At 60.9% G+C, this 27833-nt stretch overlaps 2 protein-coding genes across 6 annotated transcripts in view; one reads left to right on the top strand and one right to left on the bottom strand.

The window, feature by feature from the left end:
- The window catches only part of SLC5A10 (solute carrier family 5 member 10), a 39721-nt gene that overhangs the window by 4298 nt on the left and 7590 nt on the right, over positions 1-27833 (top strand). For 3 of the 5 annotated variants that reach the window (XM_083799420.1, XM_083799418.1, XM_083799417.1), the window contains exons 4-9: positions 267-326; positions 436-540; positions 5068-5173; positions 6669-6749; positions 9542-9747; positions 11664-11799. In XM_083799420.1, coding sequence (XP_083655546.1) covers positions 267-326; positions 436-540; positions 5068-5173; positions 6669-6749; positions 9542-9747; positions 11664-11799 — 694 coding nt within the window. The remainder of the gene's footprint in view (positions 1-266; positions 327-435; positions 541-5067; positions 5174-6668; positions 6750-9541; positions 9748-11663; positions 11800-27833) is intronic. The other 2 variants (XM_083799421.1, XM_083799419.1) reach the window with 1 other exon arrangement.
- Positions 9166-27792, bottom strand: FAM83G (family with sequence similarity 83 member G). Its single transcript, XM_083799416.1, has 5 exons — positions 25746-27792; positions 19540-19707; positions 15519-15643; positions 13305-14742; positions 9166-10268 (listed from the first exon to the last, which is right to left on the bottom strand). The coding sequence occupies exons 1-5, from the start codon at positions 26238-26240 to the stop codon at positions 9849-9851; spliced, it is 2646 nt and encodes an 881-aa protein (XP_083655542.1). The 5' UTR covers positions 26241-27792; the 3' UTR covers positions 9166-9848.

The raw sequence follows: 27833 nt of genomic DNA, 5'->3' as shown, positions 1-27833 counted from the left end.
TGGCCGAAAGGGTCACCAAGTCGCTGTTGTCCCACGTGCCACTTCCGAAGTCCTTGGGTCCCGCAGCAAAAACATGGCATTTTGGTTGCCTGGTGCTCAGGGAGTTAGCCGGGTGCTCGTGGTCGGGCTCCTGAAGGCAGGGGTCTCTGCTGTGGCCTTATATACCTGTGGTTTGAGGCCGTTTGGAGATATAAAGGTGCATCGGAGGGGAGCCCAGGCTGCTTCAGGTGTGGCTCCCGGCTGTGCTGCTGCTTCCTTCCCGACAGGCGACGTACGCCCTGCTGGCACTGGCCTGGGTCTTCGTTCCCGTCTACATCTCGGCTGGGGTACGTGGGGCTGCGGTGCCACCGCCGTCCCCCCCCAAAACCCTGCGCTGTGCTGACGCTGCCCTGCGCTCGCCTCGCCGGGGCAGCCAGCGCTCCTTTCCCTCCGCAGATCGTCACGATGCCCGAGTACCTCCAGCGGAGGTTTGGAGGCGAGAGGATCCGCGTGTACCTCTCGGGCCTGTCGCTCCTGCTCTCCATCTTCACCAAGATCTCTGTAAGTAGCCCCCGCTTGGCCCCGTGATCAATTTCCTCCCAGCAAAAAGTTGGGGTTTTGGAGCTGCTGCAGGAGGGGGGTGGCGGAAGGTGCTGGCTGCAGCTCCCCGCGTCTGTGTCGGTGGCTCCAGCGGCCGTGCTCGTGTCGGGGGGGGGCCCTGATGGATCCATGGCTGGCTGTCAGGATCCCCAAAACTCGGGAACCCCATTTTGGCCTCATTCATGGTTCCCTGCGTGCAGCCCCAGCTCCTCTCCTCCCCCCGTTGCCCCCTTGGTAAGCAGGGGAAGAGTTTCCCCCAGGAAAGGGCAAAGCGCCGGTGGCACCGGGCCTGCAGCAAGCAGGGCAGAGCAGGGCACAGGGAGCCCTGGGGCTGGAGGCACTCCGAGAGCAAACAGCTCAGAAACGATCCCGATCCCGATCCCGAGGAGAAAACTGCTGGAAGGAGCAACCCTGCACCGCCCGGAGCGGGCGAATCCAGCCCTGGGGTGTCTGCAGGGGGACGGATGTAAAAGGTGCTTTTTGCATGGGGTGGCTGCAAAAAAACACGAACAACGACAAAAAAAAGCCACCGTGCTTTTTGCATGGGGATGGTCGCAGGAAAAAAAAGTGCTTTTTGCATAGGTGTGGTTGCAAATTAAAAAAAAAAAAAAAAAATTGCTTTTGCATGGGGCTGGCTGCAGGAAGGAGGGCCGGGTGGGAGCGTGGCTCCCCACGCAGCGGCGCTCCCTGCCCGCAGCTCGGGGCTGCGCGCCGCTGTGCTAACATTTGCCTTCATTTAATGCAACTTGTGTGCACCTTGCATTTAATGCGAGTGGCTGCACCCGCTGTGGACAGACAGTGGAGCTGGTGGCACTACGTGGCCTGATGTCCCTGGCTTCAGGAGACCCGTGTGTCCCTCCCGAGAGCTGGGCACGGCACCCTGTGCAGTGCTTAAAAGGCAGGTCGGTCGTGATTTTAAAAGGCAGGTCGCAGGGCTGGGAGCAGCCCTTGCTCTGTTCCTGCTGATGCAGGGCTTTGAGCGTGGCCACAACCTGCAGGAGCGGTGCTGGTGACTCTGTCGGTGCAGCTGCCACCTGTATTTCCCCCCAAAAATCTGGAGCTGGAGCTGCCCAGGTTTGGCTGCTGCTCCCCACGTGTGATGGGTGGCAGCTCCCGGAGCATCAGCCCAGTTCACAGGTTTGGGCAATGACACGCTGATTATTCCCTGGTTGTCCTAATGCCCAGGAACGTGCTGTCACTTATTCCTCCCATGTGCTGCCCGGGAGAGGTCCGGTCCCTGCTCCTGTGGGCACAGGGAGGAGCTGAAGGGAGATGCTGCAGCACCTGCGTAAGGCTCGCTGGGCACTGGGAGCCAAGCGAATCCCTGCTGGTGTCTACATGGAGAGGTTGGAAGCTGGGGTGGGATTTCTGCTGAGGTTGTTTGCTCTCGCTGATCTGAATTTAAAGAAGGAAATCTAATTTGTGGGCTGCTCATCTTTGAGTCTCTCCAGGTGACCACAGCCGACCCCTCTTGCCCAAGCAGTGCGCTACCACCAGCTCATCCCATATGGGTACCAGGAGGGACGGGCATCCTACAGGTCCCTTTGTAGCCAGGAGACTGGTGGAGATCTCTGTGGAGCGGCCCCTTCCCTAACACCAGGAGAACCCGCAGAGGAACCCTGTGTGGTGCCTGTGCTGCTGGCAACCTCTGCATCCCTCCCAGCCTTTGTGCACGGAGCCGGGCTGGCGCTGCCGGGAGGCTCTGCCCCTGCCTTTTCTCAGCCTTTGCCGTGCTTTCTTTGGGCTGTTGGGTTTTCTGTCACCTCTGAGTCATGCAGGATCCAACAGAAGAGGAATCGGCCTTGTACGGGGATTACCGCGGCTTCCAGCTCCGCTCAGGGTGAATCTGCAAAAACACGGGGCGCTCTGGCAGCGCGTGGGGCGTTGGCACTGTGCGTGGCCAAACCAGCCCCAAACCGACCCCGTGTCCTCTCCCCGGGGAGCATGGGAGGAAGGTGCGAGACTCAGGGCAACGGGTCAGCGTGGCCACCTGGCTGGGGCTTCCTCTGGTCCCCTCTGGGGCCACCTCGAAGCCCAGGGCGAGCCGGGCTTTTCCTTTCCTTGCCGTTGCTGGATTTACTCACGGATTGCCTCTCCCCCTTCTTCTGAGCATCGCTGCTGCTCCGGTGGCTCTTCCATGGGCAGGGGATGCGTCCATCTCTCCTCTGCGGGCATTTTACATTTGCTGGTCCCCAACCCTCAACATTTCATGGCAGGGCAGCCCAAAACCCTGCTGAAAGATCCCATCCCCCATAGCTAGGAGCAGACGAGGATTTGGCAGGGCAGCCCAAAACCCTGCTGAGAGATCGCGTCCCCCCTAGCTAGGAACACTCGAGGATTTGTACAAGTGTCCTAGCTCTGGCAGGGAGCCCCTGGGGACTCTTCTGGAGCCTGGGCAACTCGTTCTGCTCGCGTTTTGGCTTTGCCAGCTGTTAAAGCCAAGCTGCCTCTGCAGGCAGCGCTCCTTGGGAAGGCATCGATGGCGTTGGGTAAGAACGAGTTCCCAAGTGAGGTCAGCGGTGGAGGCAGGGATCTCGCTGGATTACGAGGCCTGACTTCAAAGGCTTCTGCTCCCCTCTTGCAGTTGAAAGGACTTGTTTTATGAATAGGTCATGCCTGGATTTAATTAGCTTGTTTTTGTATTCGGGGTGTCTCATTAACAACTCAGTCACATGCGCTTTTATTTTTCTCCCACCGTAGCAGAATTACGAGGAAGGGAGGTGGAGATACCTCCTGCTTCCTCATAGCGAAGGATTAGACTCATTTGCAGACGACTGCAAAAATGCTTAAGCGTTGAGAAAGCCAGGAGAAGGGGTTATGAAATGCCTTCTCCCGGGCTGAGGCTTTGGGCTCTGGGGCAGGGCAGCAGGAGGAGCGGGCAGGCAGGGGATGGCGAGCTGCCTTGGCGAGCTCCACGAGACATGGGCAGGGTGCTGGCCTGGCACTGCGCTGGGGAGGCTCAAAAAGCTTTGGGTTCCCTCTTGTTGTTGCGTTGGGGGATGGCTGGGGGCATTCCCCTGGGGCTTTTCGGCCTCGTAGCTGCGATGCGGTGCTGACTTGCCTTGGATGTTCTCTTGTAGGGCTGCGCTGTGGTGCCGTGGGGTCAGGCTGTGCTTGGGTGGTGTTTGTGGTGGCAGGGCAGCTATCGACGGGGAGCTGCTGAGTTGGTTGCTGCTGAGCTGGTTCCTCTCCAGCAGGACCTTATGGGGTGAATTACCTCTTGGTGCCGGTGAGGCCTCCCCTGAAGATGTGGCCAAGGTTGTGTGCAGGGCACGTAGCATCTCCCTTGGGATGCCATGGTGGAAAGGCTGTGCTGGTGCCAAGAACAGTCCCTGAACTGGGATCCTCAGGCTCATGGTGCAAGTGCTTTTCTGGTTGGCTTCGTTTGGGATTTATTCAACGTTAAGCCTGCCTGCGTGGGCTCACCCGCTAGGGAAAAGGCTCTCATACCGCGCAGACGTGTGCTACCCACTGGCCTCCGTGGCACGGAGCGTGTCCCTGTGCCCTGCTTTGGGAGCCTCTGGGCGAGGGCAGAGCTGGGGCAGGAGCTGCCGTGTGGGATGCGCCACCAGGCCTGCACAGCACTCATCCTGCACGACTGCTCCCGCGTGATGGGGCAGGAAAGCCTTGCTGCTCGGGGTGGTTTTTGGGACGTACGTGAAGACAGACGTCAGATCGGGGCTGTAGTGTTGGCTGCGGGAAGCAGGCACAGCTCCGGGCGAGGGCGTGGAGCTGCTGCAGCGTGCATTTAGCTCATCCTGCCTCTTCCTGCCCCGTTTCCTCCTCCAAATGAGTTTTCTTTGACAATATCCCAGCCCAGTGCTGGGGACCGCTGGGCCTTGGCCATGGATTGAGGCGTGGTGGTGGCTCGGGGTCCTCCTGTCCCACGGCAGTGCCAGGGGACGTGATGTGGGCGCAGGAGGTGCTGTGGTGGTTTGCTGGGCAGCAGAAGTTTGTCCTTCCTTGGCCAAGCAGAAACCCAGAGCCTCTTCCAGGGGCTTTGCAAGGGGAGCTGCAAAGGGGAGGGGCAAGCACAGGGGCACGTCCCTCATGGCAGCACCTGTTGATGTGCTGGAGGATGCTTTTGCACTGGTCTGTGCTGGGGTGCAGGACCCCTGGGCTCAGGTCCTGCCTGGTGCTGCTCGCTTGGGACCAAAATCAACTTCTGCCATCGCCTGTGCCTCGTTTTCCCCAGCTGCAAAACCAGGAGGAGAGGTTTGCCCAGAGGTGCTCAGCAAAGAGATGGTTTGGGGTCGTGCAGTCCTGGGGTCCCTGCTCTCCATGCTGGGGCTGCCCACGTGTGCTCCCAAGGGATGCAGCAGCACCGATGCCCTGAGATGTTGCTGGTCCTTGCGTCCCTCCGCACCCAACTGGGCCCAGTTGCAGACCACCACTGGGGCCACCTCCTGGTGCCCCCAGGAGGGAGGTGGCCGTGCGCGGCCACGAGGATGATGCCTGTTACAGCTGCTGCTCCCTGTCCCCGCGCAGACCGACCTGTACTCGGGGGCCCTGTTCGTGCACGTCTGCCTGGGCTGGAACCTCTACCTCTCCACCGTCCTGATGCTGCTGGTCACGGGGCTCTACACCATCGCAGGTAGGCTGCTCGGCCTCTGCTGCCCTCGGTCCGCCGTCTTTGGTTTTATTCTTATTTTTTTGTGTTGTTCTTTGGGATTTACATGGCTTTAAGCTCAGACCATGGGGTTCCCATTCGCAGTCCTACCCAGCTGGTGTTTGTCCATCCCTCCTGAGCGTCAGCTCGGGCAGTGACTCAACGCCGGGAGCTCTCCTTTGTCATTACAGCTTTTCTTTTGCAAGAACTCGCTCCTCCTCCGTCTCATAGCTAAGTGCTTTCTTCTGTGTGCACCTATTTGTAATCAGTGCCTCTCCTATTACAGGGCCATTACTGCAGCACCTAAGAGCTACGAGCCCTTTACCTAACTCACTTCCTTCCCACTTGCCCTGCCTGCAGTGCAACTTGCTGCCGTCCCCCTGCCAAGTTGCCCAAAATTCTTCCTGCCTCCCCGTGGGGATCAGGATTATTTGGTACCTCTCCTCTGTGATCTAGGGCGATGACAGCTTGGAGATGGAGAAGGATACCGTGAATTTTCCTGGCTTGCAGTCCCACTCCTGGGCTGCGGGACCGTTTATCCTTGCCAGGAGATTATTTCATTCTTTATTTCAGCCGGGACGTTCCCTTCCCTGGTAGCTCCAGAGGAGACGCCTGGCGATAAATTCTCCCTCGCTATCTCGTCCCAGCCATCAAAATGGGAAACAGCGTAATAATTATATCCGAAACACGGTGCGTTTTGCAAGACCTTGGTTTTAAGCAAATCCCAAGTCGGCTTTTCCCTGCCCACGAGGCTCGTTGCGCAGCATGGCGCTTCGGTGTGAGCCCAGGCAGAGGGTGTGCTCGCTGCGTCACCCCGGTCCCGAGCACATCCCCGAGGATCCCAGGCACGGCTGGGCAGGGCGCAGCCCTGAGCTGCCTGGATGTGAATGAATCAGGGACTTGGGTTGAAACGGGTTCAGTTTCTGACCCATTTTCTGCGGGCCCGCTACTTCTTGGTGCGTTTGTTTGCCCGGTGATCGCTTGCTTTCTGGCTGGGTGAATGAGCCCTGGGTTTGCAGTGGGAAATGATGGGGGGGCCTGGGATGGGAAAGGAGAAATACCGTGGGCTGGGTGGGGAAGGGGACCCTACTAAAACATCACGTGCTGGAAAAATTTAAAAAAATTGGGGGAAAGAGCCGAGGGGCATGCCAAGGATGCAGTGTTATGCCAAGGGTGCAGTGTTATGGAGAGGTGGGATGGGCGATGGATGGGTGTCCTGAGCATCCTCTGCTGCTGGAGCATGCAAAGGGCCAGGGGTTGGGGCTCTCCTGTGTCCTCCCAGCTGCGTGGGGACATGGGGACGTGTCCCCTGGCCGCGCTCCCCTGCTCCCCAGGGGCCACTGCCCCATAGCTGTGGTGCTGGAAGGGCCAAGCCGGAGCCAGGCGCGTGCGTCCCTGCGAGCGCGGGTGCCTTTACTGGGGCTGCATGGCTGAGCCGAGCCCGAGGGGCGCTCACAGAGCTGTGCCTTGCTCCCTGCAGGGGGGCTGGCGGCCGTCATCTACACCGACACGCTGCAGACGCTCATCATGGTCCTTGGAGCCATCGTGCTGGCCGTCAGAGGTAAGAGCTGGATGGGTTAGGTCCCAGCTCCCAGGGTCGGTGTTTGAAGAGGACGATCCCCAGAGGTGCTCCTGAGGCGGTTCTGACCCAGAGGAGTCTGTCCGGGTTGTGAAATGGCACCGTGGTGTGGACAGCAGCGGGGCACTGCCGCCAGCACGGCACCGCTGCTGGCCTGGCCAAGGCACAGCTCGCTGCTGGCAGGGCCCTGTTCACATACAAAAACCGAGTGAAAGGACAGTTATTTGGAGGCTTCTGCTTTACCAAAGGGAGGAAAGCGAGGGAAGATTCTCCCCTTCCCAGAGAAGCACCGATAACAACAACCACCCCAGCAGGAGCGGGGGCCCGTGCCAGGCAGGGGAGCTGCCCAAACAGCTCGGCACCGCGGCCGCAGCCCTCCTCAGATGAGGTGCTTGGATGTTGCTGATCGTTGTCTGAAGCGCTAATTGCCCGGGAGGTTCTCCGAGGCTTTTGTCTTGTGCTCTTGGCTGGCTGCGAGGCGGCGGAGTGGGAGGAGGAGGGCAGGCAGGCACGGCCTGGAAAATGCCCCGCGGCAGCCGCACGGCTGAGCTGTTTCTAGATGCGCCAACCTGCTTGGCACGGCGAGGTGTGTGCGCAGAGGTAATGGTGTTTGGGAGAGTCACTGATCCGGGGGATCAAACAGGCAGGCTGCTGGCCACGCAGCTCCTTCCTCGGTGTCGGCACAGCCCAGGGCCTGGAGGCTTGCGTGCCTCGAAGGTGGTCGGTCTGCTCCAGCTCCAGCAGGGATGCCAATAAAGGATGCTCTCCGTGATTTTGCCCTGTTTGAATCTTTAGATCGTGACAGCTACGTCAGTGCTGCTGCTGCTCACCTGCTAGCCTGTGACCGCTCCGGGTTGCTGCTGCCCGGGCTCACATTTCCCCAGGGAGGGCAGCAAGGGCGTGCGGGTGCTCTCGGGTGCGCTTGGCAGACAGCGAGTGGGCATAGACAGAGGGGGTCACAGACCGCTGAGGGCCTGGGGACAGATGTGGCTGTCCTGGTGGTGGCTCTGCTCAGCTCCAGCACCGTCCCGCAGCCCTCGCCGTGTCCTCTTGGCGCTGACCACAGGGACCCTGCTCCTGGTGGAGCACACGGGCTGGATCCCTGCGTCTGCAGGCTGCCTTCTCGCTGCCCTGGCTTCCTCGCCCTGCTCCTTCCGTGTGAGCAGGCGTAGGTGTTGCGACTTGCCTCCTGACACCTTTGGAAAGGGAGCAGGTCCGCACCCCCGGGCGCGAATCTCTGCTTTCAGCACTCAGCCTCTGCCTCTGGAGAGCCTTTGTTGGTGCCCAACGCCCATGCAAAGCTTGGGAGTAGCCGGTGCCTGGATAAACCACGCGCTGGAGAGGCGCCAGGTCTGCTTGCACAAGAGCAGAAGCGGTTTGCAAATGCTGCTTCCCCGTGCGATACCGGGGGGGGGTGGCTTGCAAAGGGGGCTGCGGGGTGTGATGCCTCTTTACAAACACCCCAAAAGTCTCAGATCAGGGGGACGGGGTCAGGGCTGCGGGTCGGTGCTGGAAACAACAGCTCTGCAGGGGGGGTGCTGCCCTTGGACGGGGGAGTGGGAAGGGGATATTGGAAACGGGCATTTGCTGGGCACTGCCCGTGGCTGGGAGGGATGCGGGGATGCTGGATCTGGGGGGATCCACCAAGGGATGCTCTGGGTCTTGCTTTGAGCCCGACCTGTGTCCCTGAGTGGTAAAGCAAAGGAATTCCTCCTCCCAGCACCCAAACCCAGTCTGAGCACAGAGCCTCGTTTTGCATGAGCAGCCCCTGGTCGGTGCTGGGACCTTCTGCAGCCCTCGGTGAAGCCCCTTCCTCACCCCCCAGCCTGGCTCCTCACCAGACAGGGCTGTACGATGCCCCCTCTGTGAGCCCCACGGGGTCCTGGGGTCCCCCCTTCTCTCCCAAGCATGAGCAGCCACCGTGGGTGCAGGGTGCCAGCGCGCCCACCCGCTCACCCCCTCCAGGGCGCTGTGTGGTTGGCGGGGGGAGCAGGGCGGGTGCCTCCCAGCCCTCCCACCCCCCAAAAGCGATGCTGCTGGCTCCCAAATCCTGCTGCTGGCAGCAGGGGGGGCTCAGCCCGTGCCCCCCAGAGCGGGGAGGTGGTGGTGGGGGGAGCACGGAGAGCCCGGGGTGGGAGGAGAGCCAAGGCAGCTGCGCAGGGCTCAGGGGCGCGCTTGCTAGGGCTTGCTCCTGGCACGTAATCCTGAGCAGTGCTCAGGCTAAGGATCCTGTTTCCGAGGAAGAACGCAGTGAAGAGGGACTTTTCTGTTCTGTCGGACTTTAAGCTGGAGGCCTAAGGATGGAGGGGGGAGCTGGGGAGCGCTCAGAGGGGAAGAAAGTGCTTGGCCAGACGCTTGTGCCAAGGCACCTTGAGCCGCAGCGAGTCAAATCAAAGGCTAGCTAATTTTCAATTTTAATCGTTCTAGGTGAGTTTCCTGTACTCTGGGACTGGGGTGCTTTAATAACAGGTTGCTTTTACAGTACGAAGTCAAAAGAGGTGGGTCCCTTGAGGAGCCTTTGTCCCGGGATGTGGGTCACCCTCGCGAGGGAGGGCAGACCGCAGCGGGACCTGCTGTGCAAAATGGTAGTAGAAGAGTCTCTTAAATAACTAGAATAAAATACAATTGCGATCGAGCCTTCCCTCTGTGGGAAGGGGGCCAGGAGGGGCAGCAGTTCTCAATAACAAGTCCTCGAGCGTGTTTTGTCAGCTCATCTCGGAGGCAACCGTGTTTTTGACGGGCTCTAACCAGCCTCCCCCGACGATGCCTTTCAGCTTTTAATGAGATCGGAGGCTACCCCAACCTGGAAGAGGCCTACTTAAAAGCCGTGCCGTCCAAGATTGTTCCCAACACGACCTGCCACCTGCCCAGAGCGGATGCCATGCACCTCTTCCGAGACCCAGTCTCTGGAGATCTGCCTTGGACTGGGATGACGTTCGGGCTGTCTATCATGGCCGCGTGGTACTGGTGCACCGACCAGGTAAATGTAAACGCTATTCCCCTGCCCCGAGCCGCAGCGCGTGGCCTGGGGTCCAGGCACGCTCGCCCGCCCTCGCCCTGGAAGTCCACCTGCGGCAGCACCTACTGCTCCTTCTGGCTGGTGGGCTCGGGGGGCTTCTTTTTGGAGTCAGTGGGAGCACCCGGCGCTGCCACGACCTTGTTCTTGAGGTGCTTGGACTGGGAGAGTTTGGAGAGCGGGATGCCCAGGGGCGTCCTCATCTCCTCGGCTGCCTTCTGGATTTCTGGCAGGGAGGTCAGGGGCTTGCCTGCCACCCTGGGCTTGCTGGGCGAGAGGTGGCTGGGCCGTGCCGGCTTGCTGGGGCTGAAGGCTTTGCTCTGCCAGTAGGGCTGGCTGCCTGCAATGGTCTTTTTGGGCTCGGCTCCATCCCCTCTGTACTTGCCGGCCCCGAGGGGTTTCTCGCACGGTGGGGAGCAGGAGACCTCCTTGCCTTGCTCTCTGCCTGCAGGGTTCCTGGGTAGGTAGCGGTAGATGTGCGTCCCCTGTTTGTTAAAGGGCAGAAAAAGAGAAAAAGGTGACTTGTGGTTGCTGTAAGACACCGTTCCCCTGTGTGGACAACCCTTTACAGTCCTGTGCCGTAGACTTGGTCCTCACGGACAAGTTCCTCAGCCTCTGGGTGCCCGAGCCCCTTGCCCAAATCCCCCTGAGGCCGGTGGCAGCTCATTGCTGCTCTTGTGGTGTCTCACTCTCTGGGGAAGGTCTCTCCCCATGATTTAGGGTTTTGAGTCCCCAGTGCATGGCAGGGCTGGGGGGTTCCTGCACCCTGGTGGTGGGGCAGCATTTTAAGGACAGCTGCAGTGGCCATGCACTGCCCTGCTCGGGCACCCCGGGGCTGTCCCCAGCCACGGCAATGACTCCAGGACTGGGGGCTCCAGCAGTGTCACAGCACCCGCTTCTTAGCAGCAGCCTCAGCACCAAAACACTTCCTTCATGCCTGGCAGTCTCCCACCACCCAGATCGAGGTGAGAGGGAAGCCTGGAGGTCTGGGAGAGGGAGGTGGGTGAGGAGGCGAGGGTGCACTGCGTCGGGTGGCTCTGGGCTGGGAGAGAGGCTCAGAAAGGCTCCGAGCACCGCTCGTCTTGATGCTGGCCTGGGCAAGGTCTCAACACACGGCTGTGGTCACCAGATCCTTATCTCTGGGCATGTTGGTGCTGCAGTCTGGGGGTGGAACAGCACCCTGTGCAGATGTACCGGGGCAAAATCCCATCCAGCAGGTGCTGACGGCCAGGCTAGAGCCGCAGAGCCGGCCGTGCTGGGTGCCTCGTGGCCCCGTGGTGCTGCTGGTGGGACCCGTGGTGCTGGTGGCATCGCCCTGGTGGCCAGCCTGGACACCCCAGTGACCTCCGCACCCGCACTGTGGTCACTTTGGCCAGGAGGGTTGCACTGAAGCAGCTCGGGTTGGGTAGTGCTGGGTTGGAAGGGGTTTGTTACATTAGCTATACTGGTTAAAATCAGTGCTTAGAACAAAGTGGGGTCCTCGTGTGGGCTGGGATGTTCTCAGGTGGGTAGGACTACGGGTGATCCAGCTCCTCGCCCTCCTCGAGCACCACGTGCCCGACGTGGTGCAGGTGGCTCCTGCAGCTCCTGGCATGCTCTGGCTCTTGGGCAGACATTAAATGATGCCTTCTCCAGCACCCCAGCCCGATGCTGGTCCCTCCCGACCACACAGGAGCAGCTAAATCCTGCTGGGTGCTGAGCTCGTCCCTGGGGAGAGCCCGAGCCCTCTCACTGTCAGCATTTCTATGGAGCTGAGCTGGGAGGAGAGCGGGCTGGGTGTCCCTGCCCCCGCGGGCTCTTTTTTGGGGAGATGTTGGAGGGGTTTGGCGGGGAGGGGGACGCCTTGATGGGGGCTCAGCCGTGCCCCTGCCTCCCCACAGGTCATCGTCCAGCGGTCGCTCTCTGCCAAGAGCCTGAGCCATGCCAAGGCCGGCTCCATCCTGGCCAGCTACCTGAAGATGCTGCCCTTGTTCGTGATCGTCATGCCGGGGATGATCAGCAGGGTCCTGTACCCAGGTAAGGGCCCGGCCACGCGGAGCTGGAGCTGCAGGAGCTGAGCAAACGGGTGTGCAAAGGATGGGAGCGGGGTGCTGGGGCTTTTCTGGGGATCTCTGCTCTGCCGGACCCAGGGGGCTGGAGAGGGGCAGGGGGGGACCTGAGTGTGCCTGGTGCTGTGCTTGGGGCTGCCATGCACCAGCCTGCACTGCTCTCCTCTGCATCCAGGTGGGTATTTGGGCACTGAAATGCTCCAGGGATAACCTGGTGCTGCCTTTGCAATGGGATGAAAGCTGTGTTTTTTGTCCTGATTGAGCCTGGGTTGTGACTGTGGTATGCAGCGGGCCAGCACTGGAGTGCTGAATATGAGAAATATGGACCCAAAATAAAAACCTTTACTGGGGTTGTTGGTGGGAGATACCTAATGCTGCCCAAAATGGGAGCAAAAATAGCAATTTGCAGTGTGTTGTATGGTTTTACTCCAAACTGCAGGGCTGGGTCAGCTCCAGGGGAGGCCAGGAGATGGAGAAGGATGATTTCAGGTGGAAAGCTGCAGGATTTTCTAGGAAAGATCGTGTTGGGACCCATCTGTGGGCCTTCTTGTGCTGCTGCTGTTCTGACCTCACGTCAGATTAGAGGTTTCTACAGCATTAACCTAGGATTGTTTGGGTTTTTGTTATTACACACGGGATAAACTACCCTGTGCACGTTTCCATCAGCTGAGCACTTGCTCTCCCAGCTATTACAGGACCTCAATTACCTTCCGTAAGGAGGCCAGGCCAAATTACTGCAGGAGCCGTGCAGCGAGGGCTCAGCTCCATGGGGAGGTCAAGCACTGAAGCAAAGCCCTGCTCTGAGCCCAGGCTGGGGCAGGGAGTGGCGGGCGGACTCTGGACTAATTCGGTTAATTCCCTGTAAACACAGATTAGCTGGGACCTGGTGGCTCGGCTGGGGCCACAGGGGTGGCATCAGCGACTTCAGTGACACGTGCCATAGGGACTGTCCCCGTGCTCCCCCTGCCTGCCCGGCGGACACCGCGTGCCCCGCAGCTCATGGAGCCGCTGGTGGCATCGCTGCCGCCCCTGCTGTGCTGCTCCACCTAATTACGTGTCCGAGCGCCGTGCTTTGATGCTAATCACCTGTGCGAGGAGCCAGAAAACAAGCCGGAGAGGGACACGCCTGCACGCACAGCCTGTCCCCGGCTGGGCACGGTGCCGCCGCTGGTGGGCGATGGGATGGGGCCGTGTGGCTCGGGGCACAGCCTGTGCCACAGGTTTTCTCTTTAATCCCCCAAATCCTCCCCTCTGCACTCCCGGATACCTGGGGGCGGTGTGGCATGGCCACCATCTCCCCGGCCACCAGCACCTCTTGGGTCACTCCCGTGGTGGTAAAAGGGGATGATGTTCCCCTGCACGGGGAGCGTGACCTCAGCATGTAGGATCTGGGACCAAAACCAGCCTCCACCGGGACAAAGGAGCCTCTGGGATGGGGACATGCAGTGAGAAGGTCGCGGTCGAGCCTCCTACCTGTGCTGCGCTGGTCGGATAGGAGCTGTTGCCGTCCAGGATGGCGCGGGGCAGCACACACCTGATCTCCACGGCGTTGCTCCTCCTCTTGGCCGCGTCCTCTGCGCGGACGTGCTTCAGGGACGGGAGGCTCCCCAGCGGGCTGAGGAAGGTGCCCCGGCTGATGTGGGGGTCGCTGAGCTTCCTCTGCACGGGCAGGAACTCCCCGTTGTGGGTGACGTCCGAGTTGGTTCGCCGGAGCGGCCCGTAGCGATCCCTCACCTCGAAGTACTCGTCGGAGATGGAGGAGGCGTTGGAGCGGCGGTAGCTGTGGTCGGCGGAGCTGCTGGAGTAGCTCTCCTGGTCGCTGAGGGTTATGTACTCCTCCTCCTCCTCCTCCTCCTCTTCCCCCAGCCCGTTGTGTGCGCAGGGAGGCCCTCTGTCCTCCTGGGGCCCTGCTGCTGGAAGGGGACGGCAGCTCTCCGGTGAGGCCCCGTTGGGGTTCTCCTTCGGTTCCTGCCTCGCAGCCGCGGGGTCGGCCGGCGGTGGCTGCGTGTCCCCCTCGGGGGCAGCGCCGCTGTCACAGGGCGCGATGGCTTTGGTCGCCAGGCTTCCAGCAGGGACTGTCCTTGGCTTCGGAACAGGGGGCTTGGCTTCCTCGGGCGTCTCCTCGGGTGGCTTCAAGCGGTGGCTGAGCGGCGGAGCGGCCGATGCCCCCCCTTGCTTTGTCACCCAGCTGCTGCCTTCGACAGGGCTGGGGGTGGGCACCATGGGAGCTTCTGCGGGGACATGTGGGGTCTGTCTAGGACAGGGGGACACCGGGGGTGGCTCTTGGTCTGAGTTCTTCTTGGCCTCCAGCTCCCTGTACTTCAGCATCTGCCGGTGCTGCGCGCTGGCCTGGGAGACGTCGCAGACTTTGATGCGGTTCATCTGCGAGAGCTTCACGTTCTTTATCTTGGGGTCGATGATGTTGATGTAACCCAAGACTTCGCTCCCGGGCTCGGGGTCGGGCTCGACCCAGGTGGGCAGGTAGTCGAACATGTTGGCTTTCTCCAGGTTCAGGAGGCCGGGGTGGATGAGCAGGGAGAGGTCTGCCGCGTCGCCGTGCCTGTCTCCTGCTTGGCCCTCGGGCAGGGCTTTGCCCTTGTTGTCCGTCTTCTGGTTTTTGTCCTGGTTCTCGGAGGAAGTCTTGCTGATCTGGTCCGCGCTCTTGGCCTTCACCAGGGCGTATTTGGGGTTTATCAGCTTCTTCACCACGGCGTTGGCCGGGGTCACCGGCACGACGGAGGGCAGCGTTACGGGCTCGGGCTCGGGCTCCTGGGCCATGGAGATGGACTTGAGGCTCACGCCCTTGGACATGAGGTACAGCTCCTGGAACTGCTTGTCGAACGCCTCCACCACTTGGCCCGAGAGCACCGTGATGACGTTTCGGTCCGTCCGCGCTGCGGACCAGGTGAAGCTGGAAAGAAAACGCATTGGAAACTCTGAGCACGCGCTGGTAAATGACACGGCTCTTCCCTGGGGGATTTAACAGTGCTAGTAAGGACGTGGTCTTGCTATGAAAATTAATATTGATGAGATTAAAAAGAAGCTCCCATCCCAGATGGGAATGAAGGCCTGAAGTCTTGAGCGCACTGGGGCTTGACATGAAAATATAAGGTATTTGGTGTGGGTCAACTGCTTCTTTGCTTTAGCGTTGGCCTCTTTTCCTTTCTCAATTCAGGTTAGTTAAGAAAAGGGATTTGTAAACGGGTGTGTGTTTTGCTGCGGCCAGAAAGCAGGGAACGCTTCATTTTCACGTTTATGAATCTTGTCCTGTAGAGCTGAAAACCGACCTATTCCTACCAAAACAAGATTTTGTTTGGACAAACTGTAAAACGCTTTGGGTTGTCAATGTTTAACAGGAAAATCTGAGGTCAGTGTGAGAGCTGGTGCTGGCCGTGGCTTGGAATTTGTCCCTCCCCACACTCGGTGCCACGTGTTATCAGCATCGTGTCTGCTGGCAGTGGCACTAGGTGCACCCACCGACCCCACGGGGTGGCCAAATCCTGGCCATGGGCTGGTGGGGACCCTCGGGTCCTGCTCCAGCACTGAAGCTGGCCTTGCAATGAGGTGCCCTTGGTTAGCTGGGGGGAACAAGCCAGGGACAGGGACTGGGGCTTGGACCACGCAGGTCCCCGTTGGTGCTTTGGCAATGCCTCTGCAGGGTGGGCAGGAGGAGATGCCGCTGGTTACCTGTAGGATCCGCACATGGCCCGGTCTCCATCCACGAACATGAACTTCTGGGCCAAAGCCCCCTTGAACTTGGTGGCTGAGCGCGTGAAAAACTCCGTCCCCCCCGTGCTGCGGACTCGCAGGTTCTGCAAAGCAAAGGCAGGGCCGTGAGCGGGGCCGGGAGCGGGTGAGATGAGACCAGGACGGGCGTCCCCACGCTGCCACCACCCCAACGTGCCACTGCCCTGTGCACAGCTCACTCCAGCCCCGCACCGAGCCGCCAAGGGCTGATTTCCAGAGCAGCATTTGGCCCCCGCTTCCATTTCACAACCCCGCCGAGCAGTGGGAAACGCTCTTCGCGGTCTGCTCCCAGGAGACCTCAGCGATGGGGAGATAAAATAACTTGCCCAGGGCCACGCGGTGAACCAGAGACCCGGCGTCAAGAATTTCCTGCTTTCCCCGTGCGCCCAACCGTGTTTTCTACCTCTTGAACCCAGCTCTGCCCACGACTGCGGGTAAGCAGCGTGTGATAATGCTGCCGAGCACTTTCCATCTCCTGCCATCTATGCAAATGCCACCATGCAAGAGGTGATTCTTGCCCTCCTCCCCCCTGGGGCCTGCAGGTGTTTGTAGGGGATGGTGCTGACCCTGGCACGGCGTTCATGGGACCCGATGGCAGCGGGATCGCTGTCCTCTGCCTGGCTATTCCCCTTGGGCCTGCTCCGTGCCTAAATCCAAGTGTCTCACCCTGGTTTTAGGGGTGGGTGGGAAAAAACGGTGGGGCAGCATCTTTATCCCATTGGGAAAGGAAATGTGGGGACATGCACCCAGAGGGACGTGGGTCCCCATGCAGACAGCTGGGTGTCCCCAGCTCTGCAAGCACCGTGCTGCTCTCCTGTCCCTCTGCTGCCTCGCTGATTTTCCTTCAACACCGAGGGACGAGCACATTTTTGCAGCTGCGCAGACAGCGTCATTCACAGCAAAAGGCAGAGTGGGCTCCCTTGGGTGGGGAGAAAACATTTTTTCAGGAAAGCGCCCTCATTCCTCCTGTTCTGCTGGGATGTTGCTAATGCAGTTGCTAAAGGTACTGTGTCATCGTTAGGTCATGCCCTTTGATCTTCTGTATTTTTAAAGACTAAAAACAAAAAAAAGGCAACGAAAGTATTTCTTCCCCCCCCCTCAAAAAATTCCTCCCCACCTGGAGCCTTCCTCAGCTGCTTCCCCGGGCTTTCCTCTCTCCCTCCTCCCAGCAGGAGGGACAGTGATTAAAATCTGTTTGCAGTGTGGTGCAAAAGCTAAGGGGTTCCTGACCACGTTTCGGGGAAACTGCGCATGCTGAGTGGAAAAGTTTGGGTATTTTTGGTGATTTGATATTTTATTTTGTTGTTGTTGCTGAGCTTTGGACTTTTTGCCTGATGCTGAGACTCAGGTGGCAGGCATAGGGGGCTGGCAGCTGGTGCCCTTAGGATCGCTGTGACCAGGGGCTTCCCGTGGCTTTTGTGGGGATGGGGACGGGGGGACATGCCAGGGCGATGCCCATTCCTGTGCATGGGGCTGCCGAGAGCAGCGCAGCAGTGACGCTGCACCCAAACAAGTGTTTGGCAGGACCTCTGCCCACTGCCAGCATCCCCGCGGCGCCGACCTCTCCCTCTCTCGCTCTCGGCCAAATCGGCGCACCAAGGCATGAAGCAGCCTGGGTTTTTCTTGGGTAACACCCAGGGGAACAAAGCTCCCCGGCAGCAGGGTGCCGGCTGCCTTCACCTCCCCCTTGCCGCAGTTGGGTAAGATCTGTTTATTTAATCTCTCCCAAAAAAAAGGGGGGGGGGGGAAACAAGCGTGCGCCCGGCTGCTGAGCCAGAGAGGTGCTGCGTGGCGGGGCTGAATCACGCCCCAAACACCTGCCCTTGCTCAACGAAGCGGTTGCCTTGCCCAAGCTGGCTCGCTAATTGCAAAGCGCAGAAGGCACCAAGATAACGACGTTCATCTCGTTAGCATCTCCTGGCTTACGCAGCAGCTCCCAGCCACTGCCCTAGTTTCCTCACAGCCTCCTTGCCCTGCCGAATGCCGTTCCAGCAAGCTGGCTGCAACGAGCGATGTGTGGCGAGTCACAACTTTGAGACATTTGCCGAGCTCTGCAGATGTTCTCCTGCTTTTCCAGTCCTGCCAGCAGGCTGCAAATGCATGAACAGCCCGGCGTGCGTCAGCGCTGGCTTTTCTGGTCTGGGAGCAGAGGCAGGCTGGAGGAGACCAGCCTCTCCAGGGAGCCTGGACGCGGGTAAAAGCCCAGGGAAGCTCAGCTGTGGCTGGTTTAATTGTCCTGAGCAGCAATTAAGTGGAGCCACCAGGCCTGTTGGATGGGGACGGTGCGAGGCTGGGCCAGCCTGCGAGCGCCACCGCGGTGTCTCCTCCCTTGGGCATAGGTCCCCAAGCTCACGCAGCATCACGGCCCCGCTCCAGCGTAGCTCACGCTGGCATTACGTGGCTCCTACATGTTCCTGCCCAGCCCGCTGTTTGCCTTCACCGTGGGGAAAATTTGGAGAGAGCTTGCCCGGGCAGGGGCCTCCCCGCGAGCCATTTGGCACCCTGCGCCGTGCAGCTGGCTGACGTCAGGCGAGGAAGCACGGCCTGTGTGCCGAGCTGCGGGCATGGCGCCCGGAGCCCACGGGTGTCTGCCAGCCCCAAAGTGAAACTGCGGGGTGCTGCGGGGCCTGGGCACCCAGGGACGGGGACAGCTGGGGCAGGCGTCCCCTCAGCACTGAAGGAACCACTCCTCTGCCCCTTCCTCTGCGCCTTCCTCTGCCTCTGCCTTGGCAGGGCACGGTGCTGGGTTATTTTCTTTACAGCACAGAGCGTGCGGGCCGTGCTGCGAGTTTCCCTGCAAGCTGTTGCAGGGTGCTACCTGTGATCTGGGTTAAAAACTAATCCCAATCTTGCCGCATCTTGTGCACAGCATCGCTGTCGTCTTGCTCTGCTTATCGAGCCGCAGCACGGCGCGTACGGGGGGAGTGTGCAAAGCTAAACCTCGTGCCAGAGCAATCAGCTCAGCTGTGCTTCACGTTGTGGCCCCGTCCTGCTGCTGGGGCAGGGATTTGGGGCGCTTTGGACCAGGAGACCGAGCCAGACGTTCCCCGTGCCGCTCCATCTTCCTCCTTTCCCAACAGGACTCGTGCACAGGAGCAAAGTCACGCGCTGCTGCCGGTGCCTCCGGGGCTGGGCGACCGCGGCGTGCGCGGTGCCGCTGCCAGCCGGGGCCGGCGTCGTGCCGCCCGCTGAGAGCATCCCGGGCAGGCGCCGGGGCGCGGGTGGCGTGGGTGCCTCCCTCCTCCGCTCCCGGCCCCGCGCTGGGGCGGAGGCCCCGGGAAAGGGGAAAGTCTCGTTTTTTAATTCCAGCCTCCGACTTGCGGGAAGGCCCGAAAGCGAGAGAACCAGCTGGTGGTTGCTCCTGCTGGTCCTGTCCCCAGGGCAGGAGCAGGATGGGGCTGGCGACGGCACGGATCCAGCCCTGGCACGGCATCCTGCCTCTTGCTGGCTTATTTGCCAGCAGGAGCTGAGCTCGCAGGCTCGTCCATTTGCTTTGCAGCACCCTGGGCCTACCCTGCACGCACAGGGCACCACGGGCACCCCGGGGACATGCAGCCGTGGTGGTGGGACACGGATGGCTCAGAGCCTCCCTCCCTGTGGCTCTGCCATGGGGAAATTCACGTCTCCATCTCTTACCCATTCCCCTCTATGCTGTTGCTGATGGATTTGGGCATTGGCTATGGGATAAATGGACTTAGCTCATCTGGCACTGCCTTGGGGCTGCAGCACGGGTCAAGAAGAGCTCTTCGGGGGCTCTTGCAGGGCTTTTGGAAGGAATCACACAAATTCACCCCTTGCTTTTCAGTCACGCGAGCTGCGGCTGGAGGCGGGGGAGAGGTTTGTCCCAGTCTCCTGCACATCACCCTGGGGCTGGAAGGCAGAGAGGCTGCGGTGTGGCCACGTCCCACATAAACGGAGCAGCAGAGCCAAGGTTGCTCCTGAGACCAAGGACCACCCTTACCTTCAAGTGCCCAGTGTGCATCTGCGCTCGCTCACACATCTGCAGGAAGTGCTTCACGTTGGTCTCATCCAAAATGATGTAGACGCCGACTTTCCTCTTAAAACCTGCGTCCAGGAGGTCCTTGAAGATGTCTACGTCGGTGAACATGTCCATGACCACTGCGATGACCTGCAGAGAAGAGAAGAGAGATGAGTCCAGGCTGTACATCCGACCTGCTGAGATGCAGCTGCGAGAGCAGCTGCTTGCCCTGTGAGAGCCGAAGCACCGTGCTTGCTCCCTGGGAGGCTGGGATTAAGTCCCAATGTCTTTGGCGCAGAAGCCGGGAGGTGCTATATCCCTGTGCAGCCGGAGCTGTTTCTGCCCCGAAGCCTCTCCCACAGCAGTGGAGTTTTCCCCATGGGCTGTGAGGAGCTGAGCAGCGGCCAGCCCAGGATTGAAGAGCAAAAGGCCCAAATCCCATTCCTCTGCTGGCACCAAACCCCGCTGGTAACGGCACGCAGCGTGATGTATTTGTAAGAAGCTGATCGGGGGTAAGGGGTAAAGGTAATGTTCCCATTGACAAGGCTTTAACAAGCACCGCAGGTTTCAGCCCCATTCTGCTGGGGAAGTTTTGCCTCCCCTCGTTTATGGACTCTGCCCCCAGCCCCGTCATGGGCAGCACCCAGAGGTGAACCCCCTGATGCAGCGAGTGTGTCTGTCTGTCTGTCTGTCCGAGGGCACGGGGCGTGGGGCAAGGTCCTGTGTGCACCAGGGTGCCCTGCTGTCTTTGGGGATCTGATGCGTGCTTGTACGGAGAGAAACGGGACAAAAACAGCCGAAAGTGGCTCTGAGCCTGGCAGGAAGTATCCAGACACCCCAGAGGTGCGTTCAGGAGCTGAAGTGGCTTGTGGCACCCTTAGAAGCTGGCCTGTTTGTGCACTGATGAGGTTGCTCAAAAGTCGCTGGCTGCGCGCAGCTCCCAGCTGCTGTTTCAGATCCTTGCTGTTGATTTTCGGGAGCGCGCTGTGGTTCGAGGTTAGGTGTGATGCTGGGCAGGGCTTTGGGATCAGGTGCTGCTTCTGGCACCGGGGCTCCTGGCTCTGGTGGTCCCGTAGCCAGGAGCCCACTGGGTGCTGGGGTGTTCCAGCCATGCCAGCTCCCCAAAGCCTCCCGGGCTGTGCAAAAGCAGAGCTGGGATGACAGCACCCGGGTCAAGCCAGCAGCTTGGTTCGGCACAGGCAGCGTCACCGGCCTCTGAAAGCCAAAGCTGCCTTTGTACCCTGGGCGTTTGCTGCCGTGGCCGGGGCGAGTCCCACACGTGATGTGGAGATGCATCAGTGGGGCGCGCTGCGCTTCCTCTGGGAATGCCTCTGCGGGCACCAAAGTCCGCTCCACACCCATGGGTCTTTTCTTGAAGATGGCATCGGTCGTGACAGTGCGGGGTTTTGCAGGACAGGGTAGTGATGGCCCTGCAGCCTCGTGTGCCTCCTCCTGCTCGGGGTGGCCGCAGCCACGTGGGCCCCCCCCCGGGAGGTGCCCTGCGTCGAGGCAGCCGGGGTTTGCTCCTGGAGGGCTCTGGTGGCACGGGAACAGGCACCCCGTGGGGTGACACAAGGGGACCCTGAGACGCTGCTTCCTCAGGAGGGAAGGGACCGGGTGCTTGCGCACTCAGGCACGTCCAGCCTGGTCTTCTCAAAGCGCCGAGCTGCCTTTTAATTAGTTGTGTGCCACAGGAGGTGGAGAGCTCTAATTAGAAGGAGAATCGTGCGTTATGGCACTGCTGGCTCTTCCCTACCTCTGCGGCGGGGCGAGCAGCGAGGCCGCGTGCCCCCTCCCCGGCCTGGGCCACCAGCGGTGCCACCCTGGCCACCTCGGCTCCCTCCACTGTGCTTGGGTGTTTCAGAAGGTGCCAGAGGGGACCCGATGGCTCTGCCAGTCCTCACCCTGCTGGTATCTTCCCATTTTTAGCTGAATTCCCATTTATCCTCCCCAAGCACTTTACAGCTTTTGCCATGGAAGGACACGTCCTTGTTCCTTAACGCACCTGGTGTTCTGCACATCCGCTCTGTCCCTGTGGGGAAACTGAGGCAGGAGGCCAGAAGTCTCACTGATGCCATCAAAGCTGCTCCTGACACTCAGGCCCTGGCTCTCCTCGTTGCCTCCAGCACCCCGGAGGAGCCGCGCTGCCTGCTGAGCCCTGCGTGAGGGCACCCGACCCGACACGTCGTGTCCCTGCCTGGGCGCTTCGGATGGGCTGGTTTGGTGGCAGATGCTGTGCTCCTGTCACTCACGTTGTTTTTTTCTTTGGCCACGTCCACGTCACTGTGCACTTCATCTTCTCTGGGAGAAGCTGGGACTGGTCACCGTTTTGGGAGGAAAGTGCCGTCTTCCTACTGTGGTTGAGGCCCTGCAGACGGGACGGTGCTGGGCAGGGTGCGGTGGTGTCCCCACGTCCCATCGCTGCTCCTGCTGGGGACGGCGAGCAGGGACACCTGCCCTGGGCAGGCTCTCAGCGTGTGCCCATGCGTTCAGCACAGTTCCTCCTGCTGTGCCGGCGAGTCCCGTTGCCACTCGGTGCCTCTGCTGCCCTCAGCTGCGTCTTGCCTGCAGGACAGGCTTGGCCTGGCTTTGTCACCGGGATGCCAGGCCAGCGTGCCAAGGCACTGCCCTGGCACAAAATGGGCCAGCGGGCCATGGCCAGCCCTGGCCACGCTCCCCGTGCTGTGACCATCCATGGACCCCAAGGATGAAGTCTGCTCCTGGGCTGCCCGTGCTTGTTCCTTGCTTGAAATCAGCTGGGTTGAGGCCAAGCCCAGGCTCAGGAAAAAACCTGCAGAGAACAGAGGTCTGCGTGCTCCGGAGCAGCACGATCCCATGCCGTTCCCTTCGATCCCCACAGCCAACCCTGCCTTTTTGTGCTCGCAGCCTGCCAGACCTCATCCTGTGCCCTCTCCTGGTGCAGAGCCCGGTACCGATGCTGGGTACCAGGGGAAGGCAGTTGCGGGCAGCCCTGGCAGCGGGACAGCAGCACCTCTTCCCAAAACCTTTCTCGCTGCATCATCCCAGGAAGATTTCCCATCCCTTTGCCGTTCATCCAGAGGGAGAAGAGGAGGCAGGTCCTCGATCCAATGTTGGATGCTCTCCTTCCTGGGCTCCAAGAGCCGCCGAGATCTGCTGCCGGTACCCCAAGCACCGCATCCCCTCGGACGCAGGGCAGGTGATGTTGGATCCTTCTGAGCTGCTTTGATGAGCGCACAAACTGCAGGATCATGTTTTATAGAGGAAATTGCAGCTCTTTATTAAGTCACTCTGAATCATCAGATAATAACTTTTGGGGTGCCCCATGTGGGCATTTAATAAATTAGGCAGGCACCAACGCACAATTAGAGGAAGCGTGTTGGGAAGAGGGAGAGGTGGGACAAGTAACATTAATAATTGCTCTCCCCTGTCGACCCTTTCATCCAGGAACGGCAGAAGGTTTTGTAAACAGTAATTAATAGGGCCTCCCAACCTTCGCTGGAAGTTGCTGAGGGAAATTATATCACCACAATCCCAACTGGGAACCTCCGGAGCAGAGAGGTCAGGCTCGCCGGTGTCTCCGGCGGTGTTTTGCCGAGGATGGTGTTTTCAGCCTGGTCTGGTTTCTGGTCAGAGCGAGCCAAAATCGAGCGAAGAAGATGAGAGGAGGCAGACCTTCCTCCCCAGCGGTCCCGTGAGCTGTGCAGCCACCGGGGCCCTGCATCGAGGGCGCTGGCCGTGCCGGGGCAGACCCAGGGGAGCTCTCCGTCGGGGTGCCTGGCGCTGTGCCGCATCCCTGGCCGCAGACCCGGGGATTTGCTGCGAGAGCGCGGCCATGGCAGCGGGATCCTGCCTCTCTGCTCACCCTTTTCTTCCCACAGCGAGGAGGAGATCATTTGCATCCCCTGCTCCAGCTCGCCTGGATTTGCCTCTTTGCAGAATAAAGCCGAGGTTCTGAACTCGGCGGCGTTTGGCCTTGTTCCTGCACACAAATGGGCTCGTCCTCGCCATCAAAGCGGCCTCGCAGCCCGGCTCCCTCAGCCGGGCTCTGAGCTCCCAGGAGGTGCCAGAAATGTTCGCGTGGGCTCTGGGCTTTCCTGGCTCTCCTGGCACCTTTCTGCCTCTCTGCTGTGCCATCGCAGCCTGCGTGGTGGCTTTTGGCATCAGATGGCGTTTCAGGCCAAACATCTCCACCGGTGGCCGGCACCAAGGGACCTCCTCGGGGAGGTGATACCTGGGCCAAGAGGCGCGTGGCTAACCTCTGTGACAACTGCCAGGGCGGCAGCCGGACCCTCCCTGTGCCTGCTCCTGGCTTCCTCAGCCCAACCCTCTCACCTCCGTGGACCACCAGCCTCAGCTGAATCTTGGGGTGCCCAGGAGCACCTACGCCAGCGGTCACCAGGGCTCAGCACCAAGACCCCAGGTTCAGCCACCCCATGCACGGGGTGGGAGGCCCGGAGGAGCCCCGTCTGCCAAACCCGAGCTCCTGCTCTGCTCAGACCCCTGCAGACTGCCAGCTTGAAGCTTGTGCTCATCTCTGCATCTCCTGGGGGGCTGTACGCGAGGTGAGGGCTTGCTCAAGGCTCTGAAGCTCGATCCGTTTGTGGCAGAGCTGTCACTTGTGTTTCTTGGCTTTCCAGGCTCCTCTTTAGCCGCCATACCGTATCTTCTGTCCTGGAGGACTCCTCCCCTGTCTGTGATCCCGCATCTCCCCCCTGCACACCCAGGCAGCCAGCACTGCTGAGGGAGCAGCCACCAGCTCCTGCGTGCCACCGCCAGTGTCCCCAGCTCCCATCCCACCGGGAGACAGAGCCTGGCGCCGCGGGGACGGTGACAAGCGCGGCCACGGCCACGTCCCTGCAGACTGGAGATGCTCCCAGGGGGAGGTGGGGACGGTGCCGGAGGCAGAGCCTGACTCAGCCGTGCAGGAGGAGGGAGGCAGGCGTGACTCAGGAGGTGCTGCTGGCGTGGGGGAAGCAGTGAGCAAGCAAAACCGGGCAGGAGCTTGCAAAGCCGGGGCAGAGGCAGCTGGAAAGACCCGGAGATGAGACATTGTTTGTGATGGGGGAGGTCTCTTCCTCCTCCATCCTACACGCATGAGGCTTGACAAGGCTTCAGCCCTGCCCTCCTGTACCGGAGGGACTCAGCTCACCACAAAATCCTTCTGTGGGGAAAACGTCGCGGGTGAGGATGGCAGCGCCCAGGGCCGGGCTCGCTGGGATCCGCGACCCCCCAGTGCCAGCCCCAGCACATCCCAGCCCGTCTCCTCCTGCTCCCTGCTGGGGTCTCCCCATTTTCCTTCTGGAGCATCCCCGGGGCTGGGGTGCTCCTCCCTCAGAGCTGAGTTTCTCGAGGGAGCACGGAGCTCAAAGGGCTTCAAGCACCAGCACCACGAGACCAGTAGGTACCGGCCCCTCTTGCGCTTCCCAGCTGGGACCGGGGCGCTGGGGGGCACCAGGAGCCTCTGCCCAGCACCGCTGGCCTTCAAGGCACACCACCACCTCCTTCCCCTGTCCTCCTGCCCCTGACACCAGCCTGACCCCATTGCTCCTCTGCCCCAAATCTCTGCTCCTTGGATTGCTGCCACGGGCAGGACAGGTCTCAACCGAAAGCCCAGCCCGAAGAGGGGCTTTGCTTCCCCTCGGCATCTCCCAGGGCTTGTCCTGCACGCCAGCTTTTCTCTTAAAGCCAGGATGAGGCCAACAGAGCAACGTGGCACTCGCCAGCCAGCCTCGACCCTCACATGCGTGCCGCAGCGAGACCGGTGCCTGTCGCTGCTTTGCCCCAGGGCTGAGCTCAGCTCCACCAGATCCTGCGTGTTGCCGCCTGCATTGGCACCGTGCTCTGGGAATAAGGATTGTGGGGTGGCCAGGAGTGTGGGCTCGGAGCTAGGAACCACCTCAGCCCTTTTTACTGCCCTGCGGTTCTCCCCATGGGGACCCTGGGATGAGCAAAGCTGCCGCAGCGGCTGTGGAAAGAGTTGTTTTGCTCCTGGGGAGCGCCAGACCAGGCCAACAGCATCGTCTTCAGCGAAACCCGATCCCTAAACATCAGTTATTCTGAACGAACGTGGAAAAAACCCAAACGACTGACCCCGACGCCTCAGCTCGGGCAGAGGACGGGACCGCCTGGCTGAGCAGGACCTGAGGATCCGGGCTCAGCAGGACAGCCTGGGGCAAATCCCAGCTCGGTCCCCGGGCGCACCTCACCTTCTGAGCCTGGCAGATCATCTTGCGCACCACCTCCTTGATGTGCGCCTGCCCCTCGATGGGCGGCTGCATGTAGACGGTGGCGCGGGTCACCCCACGGTAGGCGATGGTCTCGGGCCAGCCGAGGTCCAGCTGGGGGATGGAGCGGTCGGACCTCTGCGGCCAGTACTCCAGGGACGGGGCCACCCCCTGCTCGTCCCCTTGGCTGTCGCCGTCGCCCTCGCTCTCCCCGGTGCTGCTGCCGTGGCGCGGGATGTACTCGGAGCCGGGGTCGTACGTCTCGAGGGTGTCCAGGATCTTCTTTAGCTCCAGCTCGGAGAGGAAGTCCCTGATGTTCTCCTTCTTCAGGACCTCGTAGAAGGCGTCGGGGCCGCGGGAGGCCAGCGCCTCCAGGGCCAGGCGCTGCTCCTCGCTGTAGAAGAACTCAGGCTTGGACTCGCTGGACCTCCAGTTGACGTGGCTGTCGTCCAGGCACTGCACCTGGGAGAAAGCCATGGTGCCCCAACACGCCGCTTCCTTCTCCGGAGGGAGCTCGGTCCGTTGGGCGAGTGCCGGGTGCCGGCAATAAATAAGGAATTAATTACTCCCCAGTCTTTGCATAAGCGACTTGCTCTGCTTCGCCCTCCCCGGTTCAGCTCGCAGCCGTGGGGACGCTGCTCCCTTCTCGGCCGGCTCCTGCCCCAGTGAGGCTCTGCTCCCCCAGGGGAGAGGATTTGGGTTCTGGTTTGCTGCTGGGTCTGCGGGGAGGGGGGAGGCGAAGCCAGGGGGCTGTGCCCTGCGCACACGCGGCTCCGCAGCCTCGTCTACCTCCGGCTCCACGCGCCTCTCATCCTCCGCTCCTCCGACGCGGCGAGAACGCAAAAAAAAAATGGAAAACGAACAAAGAAAAAACAAACAAAACGGCCTCACAAAGGACACCAGGCGGCTGGGATTCTTGGCCTGACCGCAGTCTCTGGCTATCGGTGCTGGAGAAGTGGGTCGGCGGTGGGCTTGGTGGCAGCCAGCGTCTCCGCCAGCCGCCCGTGCATCTCCCCGGCCGGCAGCGGGGCTGTTCCGGCTCCTGCCCGCGCGCGGTGCCGGGTGGACGGCGGGACAGGTAACAGCAAGAAGTGAAAAGAGGAAAAGCAGAGGAGTGATTCATCGCTCCGCCCTGCCCCACCTGCAGTCACATGCTGCTTCACACATTCCCAGCCTTGTTCGGGCATTAACTCTTTCGGACGGTGCTGTGCTCGCCGCTTCGCTGGGTGCTGGGGTCCCCGAGGGCTTGTGGAGGTCTGCCGGGGGGGTGTCCCCAAAATACAGCTGCTCTGCCCTGCGATAACCCCTTGTGTGTGCTGGCAAGGCGCTGCTTTCCAGCAAAGTGTCCCTGCCCTGTGCTTAACCCCTCCTGCACCAGGCATGGCAGCCCCCGTGAGAGCAGGGAGCAGCTCGGAGCCGTGGGGGAACCTCCTTGGCTTGGGGCAGGGTGTGCAGCAGGGACACAGTCACACACCAGACCTTGCTGCGGCAGCCAGTGATAAGAACCGTGAGACAGATGAAGAAACCACCCTGCGTTCGTCAGCCGGTGATCACAAACCAGGAACGTGGAGCTTCCGACTCGGAAACCCGGGCAAAGATGAATTTCAGGAATCGGGGTCAGATCCTCGCACCGATGCGAGAAAGGAAAACGCCACGGGCCGTGTCTCGCTCCGTCGCTTTGGTGCAGTTGATCTGGATTCGCAGCCGTGTAAATGAGAGCCCCGCTTGAGTCAGCGTCCTAAGGCAAAGCCGCCTGCTCGCCCGTCAAAGGGCTCCCCTCTGGAGCCCAGCGTCACCCCGGCTGCCCCGGCCCCACGGCACCGCTGCCCCGATGCCGCGCCTGGCACAGAGCCCGGGGAGGGCCTGGAAAGGTGAAAGGGAAACATGCAGAAAGGGGGGGGAATCCCAGCGTGGCTTTCTCAGAAACAGACCACAGCAAGCTGCTCATCTTTAGGCTGTAATAATGGATTTGGGGGAAATGGGGGCTTTTCTCCCTTTACGTGGGAATTGGGCAAAATCAGCCCCGTGCCTGCGGTAAGAAGTTGTGTGCTGGGCTTGTGGCATGTTTGG

The sequence above is a fragment of the Anser anser genome, assembly GCF_964211835.1.
Source record: "Anser anser genome assembly, chromosome: 15".
Lineage (NCBI taxonomy): Eukaryota > Metazoa > Chordata > Aves > Anseriformes > Anatidae > Anser > Anser anser.
The sequence above is the reverse complement of the archived record's forward strand: the minus strand, read 5'-3'. Positions and strand labels throughout refer to the sequence as shown.